Genomic DNA, 13,608 nt, shown 5'->3' with positions numbered 1-13,608 from the left:
TGAGCACACCTGAAATGTGTTGCACAGAAAAACTGTGCTCGCACAGCTATGGTAAGTGCACTATGTAGAAGCAGAACCAGGATGTTGCTCTGTGAACTGTGATGGATGTATGAAACAGACATTTCTGGTTATCTTTTTTTATTGTTCGCCATTGTTCTCTTTTAAATAACTCTCTGTCTGATCATCTGACTGCTTGTGTTTCTTGCCATTCAGACTTCTTTTAAGTGACACCTATCCAGACTTGAGTACCGGTACTTGAATACCGATAGGAATTACACAAAAAATTGCATTTAAAAGCCAGAATTATCCTTTTAAGTACATGAAAAATAATTCATATTATTTCAGGGTCGCCAGGGGTCTAAAAAGTAGGCTACTTGAAAGTGCTTGGGTTTGAAAGAGGTCCTTGATAGTGCTTGGATTTACCCTGTCAAATCTATGAGTTTGAGCCTCTGTTGATCGACTTCTGAAGAAAAAAATTCAATGTAGTACAGAGTGTTTAATGTATTTTCTATCTCTGCATCGAGGCTAGGCCCAAAGCATGCACCATTCCCTCTCTCACCGTCGAAAGTAATGGGAGTGCTTTTTCTTGTCCAGCATGCGCCGCAAATACCAGTTTAATGACCTGTGGTTGCTCAACCCAAACTACAAATGGCTACTAAAGATCCCAAATAATATACTATATTGGGCAACATGCAGACACAAACACAAGCATGCAGAGAGAGTACTTTCAAATAGTATGTGATGCTATAGTGTATTAGTCTAAAACAGTGTTAGGTATTTGTTATATGTGTTGTGTTTTCTGTTTGTGTTCGGTGGTCTGTTGAATACTAAATGAAATACTGTCTAACTTTATCCACCAAGTTCAGCTGTGCTAATGTAGCTGCTGGCTAGCTGCTTTTTGGTGTTGGGCATAATATGCATGACATCAATGTATTATAAAACGCTAATTCAGTCAAGAACACTTCAGTCAAAGAAAACATTATTTGCATTCTCAGTATTATATTTGGTGGTATGGCTCTGTTCTGGGGCCCCTCTGCCTCTCCTCTGGCTTACACTGTAAGTGTCTTCCAAGCACCTACATTGAAAGCCTTAAGGCAGAGAGAGCATACCTCTCTGCCCTTACATGTGCAAATGAGGAAAGCCATAATGCAGAGAGAGCACACCTCCTTGCCCGTCCATGCGCCTACATGGAAAACCTAAGGCAGGGAGAGCAGCAGCAAAGACCCCCCGGGAACAGAACAGAGCTGCACCAATGACAAACAGAAATGACACTGATAAGTCAGACACAGCATGAAAAGGAGGAGCTGGGGTGGAGGCAGGTTGCAAAGCGGCTTGCAGAGGAAGCAGCAACAGTAGGCAGGCCAGAACAGTTTAAACAGGGCGCCCTGAATGTGATCTATCAGCTGACTCCCTTCCATCAGTCAGCTGCTCCATCAGTTGATTGGGTTGTTTGAGATTAGCTGATGTAGCTGGGATGTGAGCTGAACTTGACATTATGTCCTTCCTGAACTAACGCTATGCTCACTTAATAGGATTTAGGTAATATTACAGTTAGGTGTTTGGACCAAGACTAATGCCAAAATGTAGATCAGTTGTTTAATGTTGACAGAGACTCGTAGGGAGGTTTTTCCAGACTAGCCGTTTGCTACACTAGCCGTGTTGTGTTGTCCACAAGGCGGCTGAAACTGCTTGAATCTGGCCCAGCAAGTCCTAGAGTAATGCTGAAAACGCTTGACATGTATCATTAGAAAAGTGTGTCAACCCTGTTATTTGTACCTCTTGTATAAAGAGAGTGCTTTAATTTACTCATTTCAATTTTTGCTGTGATGTTTTGGAACATTTTTAAAATTCATTATTCTGAGAGTTTAAAAAAACACACAGGTGCTTCAACATTGTTATTCAGGTAAGGCGTAATGTAGCATAATTATGTGACAAAGAGTTCAGCAGATGGACAAATGATCAACAGTGCAGGTAGAGCATTGGAACAGCCAGCTTGATGTTGTGTGAAACTCAGCAAACAATTGTAGTTTGGAGCAAACTTAGAGGCAGCCAATCATAGAAGAATCAACAGAGTGTACAGGCCTTTAAAATCAGAGCACATATACACACAGAAACACACAAGGTTTCAACATTCATAGATTATTATATTTAAAATGGTGAAGAGATGGTGAAGTGCCAAGGTCTTACATGTAGCGAATGACCATGAGATTCATTTAAAAGCACTTAAAGCTAGTAAGTGGACCTTTTGGCTCTGAAACTCTTCACCACATACTGTTCCAAAAGTCAAAAACGAACATCCATGTTAAAATGATTAAAAACCTTCAGCATGGCCCTTAAAGCACAGCTTATGGTGACACTGGTGTGGACATGTTGCAATCCACTGCCCACACTTGCACAAATGCAAAGTCTATATTACCGTATATTTGAAAGCGTGAAAATATGTGTTGCAGACAGAAATAGACTTCCGAACAGAATTCCCAAAGGCTCCGCCATCACACTGACAGATAATAATTCATTATAGCAAAACCCCTGGCTGTGAGCGTCCGTGCATTCATGCCTGCATACAATACATGTATACATGCATGTTTGGGCGCCCCTGTATGATCCAGCGGTGCAGCATGACTGATGAGTGTTGCTGCACAGAGTCCTCGGGCTGCACCACGCTGTTCCTCTCCTCCTCGGTCTGTGCCAATTAGTCCTGTTCTCCTGCAGCACAGGTCATCCCTCGCCTGCTCAAAAAATCCCCCAATTTCTCCTCACGTTCCCTTCCAGACAGAAGAATGCAGACCTCAGGCGTCCTGGACAGGCTTAAGTTCTCCCAAAGCATGTGTAACACAGCTTATTGATTTTCTTCCCTCTCACTTTATCTCTTTTATATCCTGTGGCTTTATGTCAAATTGTGAACTTGACAAAAAAAAGTTAAAGTGGCATTATTTATAGCAGGGGCCTCTATTGTCAGTGTTTTGTTTCTTTGTTATATTATGGCTCTCACTCATATAGAGGAAGTTCAGTTGGTTTATTACCCTGAAAGTGCCTGGACATACTTATTTTGACTTCAACAGAACTCGATAGACACTGTTATTTTCTGTACTGACCATTTCCCCACTCCTACATAAAAATGATGGCATGTTTACGTAATGATAGGCCTGTACCTTTTTTAAAACACAGATTTGCTATTTGTGAAAGCCTGCTCTTGTTGTGACTGTTAATATCACAGGAAGAGGTTGGCATATTTTCTTGTGAAGAACAATGCAGTAAATAGTCTCTCTATATTTTCTGACTTTGGTGCCCCAAGCCCATTCGTTCCTACAGAAGATGTAAATCTTTAACGCTGGATCTCAAAGACATTGTTTCATTTATAGGTTTATCCTAAAATACTGCATTGTAGTTTTGTATCACTCAAACAGGAGGAAATAGAGCATTTGTTGAGGACTATTTTCAGCTGCAGATTAATACACATTTGATGCTCTGGTGCATATTTAAACTACAGTGTGTGTGTGTGTGTGTGTGTGTGTGTGTGTGTGTGTGTGTTTTTGTCTTTGATAATGAAGGAATATGTCATCCAGTGCAATAATGTGGCAGTAGTGGGGGTGTATTACACAGAGAAATACTCTATTTTAGACTGTGAATACACAGTCTGTATGTGGTAGTAGGATCAAGTCATTGTTCATGGGATTGGTTGACACTTAAGGGTGTAAATCACTAGTTTCATCACAATATGATATAATATGGATTCTTTGGACAGTGATATGATGTTTGCTGATATCACAGTCAGTCACAATACAATTTAAATTTTGTTCAATTCATGGGCCTGCGATCCATGTGAGACGAAATCATTATGTCCATTACACTCAAATATAGAAGAAGCTGCCACCCCTTTTTTTGCCTTTGGCCATAAAAAAACCCACATAAATAATTGTTGATAATTGTAAGGGGTTAAGTGCAGGAAAGCTTATTTTAAATTGACTCCAATGACACACATAACATGAGTACTAACAGCAAGCTAGCGTTGTCGTTGCTAGCTCTGTTACATCACATAAACTAACCACACACCTATCAGCTGTGTGCTTAAAGACATCAGATTCAAGATGTAACCACTTAAAAGATGGGCGAGTACTTTATTATTCATATTCCCAACAATTCTCTGGCAGGTATAGATGTCGCTGTGGCAACCATACTAGGCCTTTCTCCACCATTTCCACTTTGTAAAACAAGCTAGCTAGCTAGCAAGCTTTGCTAAACATCCCACTGGTAAGAGGCCCTGGGGCAGACCCAGAACACAATGGAGGGATTATATATCTCATCTGGCCTGGGAACGCCTTGGGGTCCCCCAGGAGGAGCTGGAAAACACTGCTGGGGAGAGGGACGTCTGGGGTGCTTTGCTTGTCCTGCTGCCCCCATGACCTGGCCTCGGGTAAGCAGATGAAAATGGATGGAATGGGTGGGTGGCTGAGGCTAACCTACACGGTGCCACCTGCTACTCAGTAACCATTCAGTTTCACTCACACACCGATAGAACAGCCATTGGGAGCAATTTGGGGTTTGGTATCTTGCCCAAGGATGCTTCAAAATGCAAGCTACAGGAGCCAATGATGGATCGCTGATCTTCCAGTTGGTGGACGACCCCCTCTACCTTTGAGCCACAGCTGCCCCCAACAATACAACAATGCTTACCAGAAACCTTTTGCTCCCTGGCGATCTCCCTCCAGCCAGCTGCCACATTATTTAAGTTTTTGTAATGAAGTGAGAAGTTTTTGTATAGATAACTCCTCATTTCAGTCGTTCCCTATCCATTGCAATCCATTTAACGAGAGCGACAGGAATAGAATAGAAAGGGGGCATCCATCATACGTTCAGCTCAAAACAGCACGCTGCATCGCACTGCGTCGCTTGCTGCGAATTAGGACACCTCATCTGAAAACATTGCCATCCAGCTGATTTAGCCACTGATGTTCGCTCACATATTATCCAGTTAGGACACAATGTATGACTTAACAACAAGAGCTTTTAATACAAATATAAAATTCAACTCAATAATAGAGTGTGCCAGGGCTGACGTCAAAACCTGGAAGTTTAGCATCGCACTGGTTCCCAGAAGAGAAAGTGAATGTGATTTTTGCATTGTGTTTTGGATTATGTCAGAAAATAAGCTCTGTGGCTAACACAAGTTTATGATACTTACAGGTTTTGTTCAGCGAGATAATCTTCACATATGAACACCTTTCATACCACATTTGAAGCTTAAATGCGATCGCCAGAAGTAAAAAGCTAACGTTAGTCTTTAACGGACTACATGACTACTCCACGGTCACATGACTCTTGACGTCACCGCCACTCAGCTTTCAACTGCTTTCGGCCGCTTTATTTCAAAAACATTGTATAATGGGGAAATCAGACTGTTTAAGCTAAATAAGAAGCTGTAATGGCGGACTGCCAGCACTCTCGCCTGTTGGGGGGTGATGACGTTTAATGTCCCCGACAGGGTTTGTAGTCGTATTGAGCAACTTGTTAGCAACTGCCTTTTTTACGACACGTAAAAGCTTCAAAATTCACAAGTAGGGTGTTTACTGATGTGTTTTATGTTGTAGAACAAAACCTGAAACTCGCTTAAGCTTTTGTTAACCACAGACCTTATTTGAGGCATTTTACCAAAATCCCATTCAAAAAACGTATTGACTTTTAGACGAGAGAACCGAAAGTGCTAAAAGCGCTAACGGAGTTCCGAGTTTATTGGCACACTCTATAGCCATCAAGGCTTATAGACAAAACAGTTATTTTTTGCTAGTCACCTATTATTAGCCGAAGCCCTTTCACACTGCATAAATTAGCCTGGCAGCTAGTGGACTTTCCCTCTATTCGTAGCTTAACCAATTATTGTAGATATTCATATTTTTTCTCACTCACTGTTGGTTTAAGTCACTGCATCTCCTGACAGAGCAGCACCATTTAATTTCAGCCTGCATGCACATTTTTCTCAGTCTACCATTGTTGAAACGGTGTAGCTAATGTTGCCAGAGCCAGAAGTTCACAGAGTGAGTTGCCTGCCCAGGTTCGTCGTCTTTCCTGGGTATTTTATCTCGTAATGGCCTTATTTATGTATGGCCTATGCTTTTCTGAAATCCATACTGCTGATGTATTTGCAAGAGCAGAGTAAATATCCTTGTTTTCTCTGTCTTGGCTGCGTGCCGTTATCTACCTGGTACTAACACTGCTTGATGGTGACGTGCCATGGGAATTTCAAAATAAAGGCGCACCCTAAAGTTGATGATATGTATGGATGTATTCACTTTCCATCAATGAAACTGGATCATTGATCATTGAATCAATACGTCAGTTGACACTGATGGATCATTACACCCTTACAGACAATAAGAAGAATATAGAATATCCCCAGTTTTATCTATTGAGTAGAGTTTTCCAAATTAGCTCACTGGCTTCTTGACATCACAAAGCCAATAACAAACTGTTAACACTTTTCAAGCTAGAGTTCAAGATGCATTGCCATAGCGACTTGTACCGAATAATAACAAACAAGTTATTTCAGTTCTCCTTCACTGTATTCATTTTTCCTACTGAGCTGACTTGCACCCACAACACTACAGCACTCTTTTTCCTGTCTGTTTGTGGTGCATTCAAGTTTTTTTCTAGACCTCCATGAATGCATCACTATGCTTTGTTAGGAAAAGTAGAACTCTCACATCCAAAAAAAAAAAAAAAAGAAAAAAAAATAGGACACAGGTGCAGAAATAATGAACGTTCGACATTCAGTGAGTGAAAATCGCCTCCTGGTGTTTTGGTAACTGTCAATCATTATAAAGACTGCAAAGCTTTTGTCACCATTTTCTCTAACGTGGAGAGAAAATTACAATTTTGACAGAATTTGTTTTCCCCTTAAAAGCAGCCATGTACTGTTTCCTGACCACACAAATATTTTGATATTTTCTGAGGTTGTAACAGTGTCAACGGTGTTTATGGAGGGCGGGTATTGATCCATGTGTTTTTTTGTCAAGGTGCTGTATCTGCTGGGGGCGATGTCTCTGTCCATGGCTCTGCAGCTAGACCGTCATGGTCTCTGGAACCTGCTGGGACCCAGCCTGTTTGCTCTGGGCATCATGGCCGTGGCATGGGTAAGGGCAACTCATGTATTTACTGCACAGCAGACCCCAGTAGCCTACAGCTGAAATATGGCTTTATTCCAAAATGAGCTTATGTGGATCTGAAAACAGCAGCTGCTGTAAATAGAAATGACCACTCAAAGTTAAAACAGTTTTTGGGAATAAAGCAAAGATAAAGGACTTGAATAAAATTAGCCTACACAGTATGCTCTTGTTATATTACAGCAATTCAACATCTTAATCTCATATTTCAGACTTGAAGACAGATTTTTTTTCTCCCCCAAATTGTTGCGTCTTACTGTATGTGGACAACTAGTCTACAAGGGATTTAACACAGGATAAAGGGTGATTAACTTTAATACATAATGTGTGTTTTACATTCATAGACAAGCTTGTTCAAACATGCCGACAAAATGTGTAAGCACTGTCCCACTATTGTCCCTCATGCTAGTAAGTGTTAAAGGATTTAATCCATCATTTAAGCTTAGGGCTGGAACATGGGGCTGGAACATGTGCATGGCTAAAAACTGAGGGTTTCTGACCAATGAAGCTATTTTACATTAGCATGGAAGGGGCTTTAAAAGTTTTGCAGCCTGTGGGTATTAGTCATGGGTTGTAGTTCCATTATAAGTCAGCTTGTACTTTCACTGACTCTTCTCCGAGTCATAATGTGCTCCCTGAACTGAGAAGATAAAAAATAATAGTCTTTCAGGCAAGGTTCTTGGAAAAAAAAAAGCCTTTAACACCAAACCTCTGACATGAGTTTGAAAACAAGGTTTGTGGCTTCCTTGGAGAAAGCTTTGCTTTGAATAAAGTGTGGGAGTTGTAGCTCTGAGAGTTATCTGTCTGTGAGCTGGAGGATCCTACAGAAACCGTGGAAGATGAAGTATTGTTTAATTCCACCATGTAAACCCTCCCATTTTAGCAAGGTAGGAGACAGTATATTTTACCATAGACCAGATTTTTTTTCTTCTGAGATTAACAACAGCGCTCCAGAATTCACACTACTGTATCATTCAAATGGGAGTGTATGGGGAGATTACATAAAGCCACTGGCTTCTCCTTTTTGGCAGGTTTTCCTCAGGCTTTGGCACATTTGTAATTCAATTATAGATGGCTTGTTGACATATGTTATTTGATAAATGTAAAATGCAAATATTATGGTCTGGTATACTGTCACATTATCAACATAATGGAAGTATACACAGATTCTGTGCAATGTCAAAATGACTGCAACAGAGAGGCATAGTCTGATCTTTCAGTAGCAACACAGCAACTAGCCACAATACTCAGCACGGCAGCTTTTCCATAAAAAGTCACTTAGATCTTATGCTAATGTTGCAGTTTTTTAGAGATAAACCTGTGCTTGTGCTTTGATTATGTGACACTTCATAATTTATCAGCTGTTCAATAGCGTATGTCTGCATTTCAGCACTCTCTCCTCTGTGCTGCACCTCTGAGTTTGAGCTTCGCACATTTTCTACAAGAGCCCTTTCATTTCAACTTGTCATGTTTCTGCAAAGCCTGGCATTCTGAATGTTCCCAGACACAACCGAATTAGATCAGTCAAGTGAAGGGCACAGAACGTCTGCTGCTTTGCAGAGGTGTCATGAGCAGTAAGAAGAGGGGGAGAAGTTCAAATCTGTCAATGCCAAATATCCCTAACCCTCCAAACTAAATGAGGTCCCTGACTTGAGCGCAAAAAGATCATGCTGGTCTGAAATTGTTTGTCTCAACTAGAAAAATGTGCAGTTTCAAAGGGACTGGAGCAGTAACAACACATTTCATGTTTTTCTCCACTTGGCTTCACTTAGATTATTAGTCTTCAGACTAAAATTTATACAGCATAATAACTCAATCAGAGCCATTTTACTGCCAGAATACATGGAATTATTTGTGTCATTCATGAACAGCTTACATTTCCCTTGAGATTGTCGTGATTCTTTATGGTAATGTTTTGGGGAAAAAAATCTAATGCAAGTAATCAGTGTTTATGAACCGATGAAAATAGAGACTGAATTCAATAATGAAGTACTCTCTAAACGCTGTTTAGGAAGAAATTAAATTAAATGTCCAAGTCTCTCTGTGCCACACGTTCAGCACAGACTGAGCACATTCTCCGAGAGACATCATATACTGCTAATGGCGAATAGAACACAAGCATAAATACCAAAAAGGTGACCGGCCAATAGCTAGTGGCCAATTTCAAACATCTATCAGCTGATTATGATCATTGTGAGTGACTTTATGCTGCAGCAGTAGGCGTGAATGCAAATTTCAAACAATAAAGCCAACAGAGATTTATGAAGAATCCTGTCCCTCTGTTCCTCCAATCAAAGTAAACTGCCTGCTGCTCCCTACGCTCTAATCCCATTGGTGTCATTTTTGAATGACTGCTCCCCGTGTGATCTCCCACTTCAATATCCTGTTTCTGCATGAAATGTCTTCATTAAATTAAGGAAAGAAGAACATTAAACACGGGGGCCTTTGAGATCAATTGTGAAAGAAATAAACTGTAAAATGTTATGGGTCCCTTAGTTTCCTAAAAAAGTCTGGAAAGCAAATGATATGCAACTGTTATGTCTTAGTTTCTTAGAAAGGGCTTTTTAATTCGAAGCTAATTACAGAAGAACACATTACGTTTCATTTTCAGTGTGTAGCAAAGCTAAAGACAGTGTTTAAAACTGGAATTATGCTCCTTTTTTTGCACACCTTTCAAATCTCAATAACGGGTAGTGCTGACCTTCTGTTTCAGCTAAGAACTGCCACAAGTGATCTTTCACAGAACCAGAGGTGTAGACTTGAGTCAAATGACTTGGATTTGAGTCAGACTTTAATTTTTCTTTCTTTTTTTTTTTTCTTTTTTTTTCGTCAGACTTTAAATATGACTTGACGAAATCAGAAAAGACTTGCAACTTGACTGGGACTTAAACATCAGTGACTTGTGACTTCACTTGGACTTGAGCCTTATGACTTGAAAATACTTGATACCTGCCCCCATGATGTTCAAAAAATGTGCCACGAATCAACTAATTTCCCTCCATTTCCTGAATCAGCAAATGTTAACGCTATTCATTACAAAAAAGTTGACATTTAATTCCCAAGATCCACTTAATTTGAAACAATCAGACAGCATGCAATCAAGCTGAAGGAGAGAACCATAAAGGACAAATGTTAAGTTACTGTTATACCAATGATAAGTTCATTTACGTACAGAACAGTGTGTGGTGTTCGACGAAAACTGAATTGCAATGTGCAACCTTGCACGTCAGAATTTACAGATGGAGATGCAACAACTTCCAACACTTGTTTTACCAAATGAATGCAAATTTTAAAAAGCATTTATGATTTTTGTACATTTAAATTATTATTAATTTGTTGTTGATATGGCATTACTTTTAGTGAAGAGAGCATTGTGACCTGTTTAGGACTCGAAACTTAAAGTTAAAGACTTGGGACTTGAATTGGGATGACTTGGGACTTGTCAGTCTTGACTTGGGACTTAGCCCAAGACTTGTCAGTCTTGACTTGGGACTTAGCTCGGGACTTGCCTGTCTTAACGTGGTACTTAGCTTGGGACTCGTCAGTCATGAACTGGGACATAGCTCGGGTCTTGCCTGTCTTAATTTGGGGCTTAGCTTGGGACATGTCAGTCTTGACTTGTCAGTCTTTACTTGGGACTTAGCTCTGGACTTGTGAGTCTTGACTCGGGACTTAGCTTGGGACATGTTATTCTTGACATGGGACTTAGCTCGGGACATGTCAGTCTTGACTTTGGACTTAACTCGGGATATATTAGTCTTGACTTGGGACTTAGCTCGGGGTATGTCAGTTTTGACTTGGGACTTAGCTTGGGATATGTTATTCTTGACATGGGACTTAGCTTGGGACATGTCAGTCTTGTCTTTGGACTTAGCGCGGGGTATGTCAGTCTTGACTTGGGACTTAGCTCGGGACATGTCAGTCTTGACTTGGAACTTACCTAGGGACATGTCAGTCTTGACTTAGGTCTTAACCTATGGTATGTCAGTCTTGACCTGGGACTTAGCTCGGGACATGTCAGTCTTGACTTTGGACTTAACTCGGGGTATATTAGTCTTGACTTGGGACTTAGCTGGGGGTATGTCAGTCTTGCCTTTGGACTTAGCGCGGGGTATGTCAGTCTTGACTTGGGACTTAGCTCGAGACATGTCAGTCTTGACCTGGGACTTAGCTCGGGACATGTCAGTCTTGACTTTGGACTTAACTCGGGGTATATTAGTCTTGACTTGGGACTTAGCTGGGGGTATGTCAGTCTTGCCTTTGGACTTAGCGCGGGGTATGTCAGTCTTGACTTGGGACTTAGCTCGAGACATGTCAGTCTTGACCTGGGACTTAGCTCGGGACATGTCAGTCTTGACTTTGGACTTAACTCGGGGTATATTAGTCTTGACTTGGGACTTAGCTCGGGGTATGTCAGTCTTGCCTTTGGACTTAGCGTGGGGTATGTCAGTCTTGACTTGGGACTTAGCTTGGGACATGTCCGTCTTGACTTGGAACTTACCTAGGGACATGTCAGTCTTGACTTAGGTCTTAACCTGCGGTATGTCAGTCTTGACTTGTAACTTAGCTGGGGGTATGTCAGTTTTGACTTAGGACTTAGCTCAGGACTTGCCTGTCTTGACTTGGGACTTGAATTGGGACTTGAGTGCAAAGACTTGAGACTTACTTGTGACTTGCAAAACAATGACTTGGTCCCACATCTGTTACTGTCACAGGTGATCTTGTAGCAGAGAACTAAATTCCTCTTCAAGGTACTAAATAACTTTCCCCATCATGTCGTTGTCCCATCCATTCACCTTGTCTGTTGGCCTGTTAGACGGTGCGTACCATCCGTCGGCGGCGTTGCTACCCGCCCACCTGGAAACGCTGGGTGTTCTTCCTCTTTCCGGGCACCATGATTGCCACGTCTGCCGTGGCCCTCTACGCCTTCGTGGAGACGGAGGAGAACTACTTCTACATTCACAGCATCTGGCACATGCTGATCGCAGGGAGCGTGGGCTTCCTCCTACCGCCTCGCGCCAAGCCCGATGCCAAGGTGACCCCACTGAAGCGTAGGCGGGGCTGCGGCTATCAGCTCTGTGTTAACGAGCACGAGGAGCTGGGCCTGGTGGACCCAGCCATCATTTCCATCAACAGCATCTGTACCAGCTGATAAACTCCCCACTCCCAGCCTTTTACCTTAGAGACACTTCATTGCCTTCTTTTACTTGGGAAATTCACACACGGGAAATTAAGCCACAGAACTTGAAAAAGCAATGTAAATACTTTAATGCAGATGTGACACATTGGATTACTTTTTCTTTACTTTTTTTTTGGTTGTTATTGTCATGGTAATTACTATCAATACAACTGTAATTATTATTATCTATAGTTAAAGTTGTTCTGATGAATTGTGGGTGTACAGTGACACACTGTTGTTTGTGAATATGTATTTAAAGTCAAAGCTGAAACACTGCTGCTATCTGACGGTGACTGTAAAACTGCTTCTGTTGGTTATTTATTGGTGGTCTTGTAAACAGGCCAATTATTTTACTGTCGGGGCACAGATCAGGGGGAGGCGTTGGGGGGGACATTTATCAAGGGCACGGCTTTTCTGAAATTCTTTTCAAATATATCTTTTGCACTGAGACACAAAAATGTTATTCTGTAAATTTTTATAACAATATAAACTACAGTGGGCATCACAAATGTAAAACCTAGTTGTCATGTGGAATGTTAGACTGTCTTTTGCAATTGCAATGTAACGCTTTTACACGAATGTGCAGATTGTTCTTGACGGGAACAATTCCAAAGTCCAGCTGCCTGTTGAAAGAGAAGAGGGGAGGCAGGATTATTTCAGAGACCTCAAACCAAGACCTCACCTCCCTGTTCTTTTTTCTGACAGGACCTGTGTGACACCACATTCATAAACAATAAATGTTTTCTTTCTTGCCTCAGTATTACTCCTGCTTTCGAAGCTTTTAAATATAGTGCAACCGATGAGCCTCCTACAAAGACATCATATTGCAATTCCTGCCCTAATGGAAGCCAGTGGTATTCAGACAGCGAGATGAGATGCCGTCAACAACATCCTCCCAGGAATAGAGCAAGAGATAAATAATTCTCCTACAGAGCAGCAGTATGAGGGCAGCTTCAGAGCATACTGTCGATATGTAGCCTCTCTCTTATGTAAGGGAAGAGAGAGTTATATGGCTCTTTGCTTTATGCCTTATTAGGTGTGATCCATCAGCAGCTCCTCAGTATTCATCATCCTGTGTGTACGCCTGGTCTTTTTCTATCAAATTATATGGGGGAAAAAAAGATGAAAGAATTTATTATTTTTATAAGCTAAGATTGGAGGTTGTACCTGGCCTTGACATGACACTAATAAACAAGATTAAGAGTCTGCAGTCATGCCAGCAGCTCTGTGAGCTCTGTGTAGGATAATGCTTACACCAACATACTAACATGC

General features: G+C 41.3%; 1 protein-coding gene across 1 annotated transcript in view; it reads left to right on the top strand.

Moving 5' to 3' along the window:
• tmem8b (transmembrane protein 8B) overlaps positions 1-13,096 on the top strand; it is a 58,365-nt gene extending 45,269 nt beyond the window's left edge. The window contains exons 12-13 of the mRNA XM_033618707.2: positions 7,011-7,127; positions 11,974-13,096. Coding sequence (XP_033474598.1) covers positions 7,011-7,127; positions 11,974-12,309 — 453 coding nt within the window. The 3' untranslated portion in view covers positions 12,310-13,096. The remainder of the gene's footprint in view (positions 1-7,010; positions 7,128-11,973) is intronic.
• The last annotated feature ends 512 nt before the right edge of the window (positions 13,097-13,608 follow it).

Source organism: Epinephelus lanceolatus, chromosome 9 (assembly GCF_041903045.1).
Source record: "Epinephelus lanceolatus isolate andai-2023 chromosome 9, ASM4190304v1, whole genome shotgun sequence".
Lineage (NCBI taxonomy): Eukaryota > Metazoa > Chordata > Actinopteri > Perciformes > Serranidae > Epinephelus > Epinephelus lanceolatus.
This window is presented reverse-complemented; position numbering and strand designations above follow the sequence as displayed.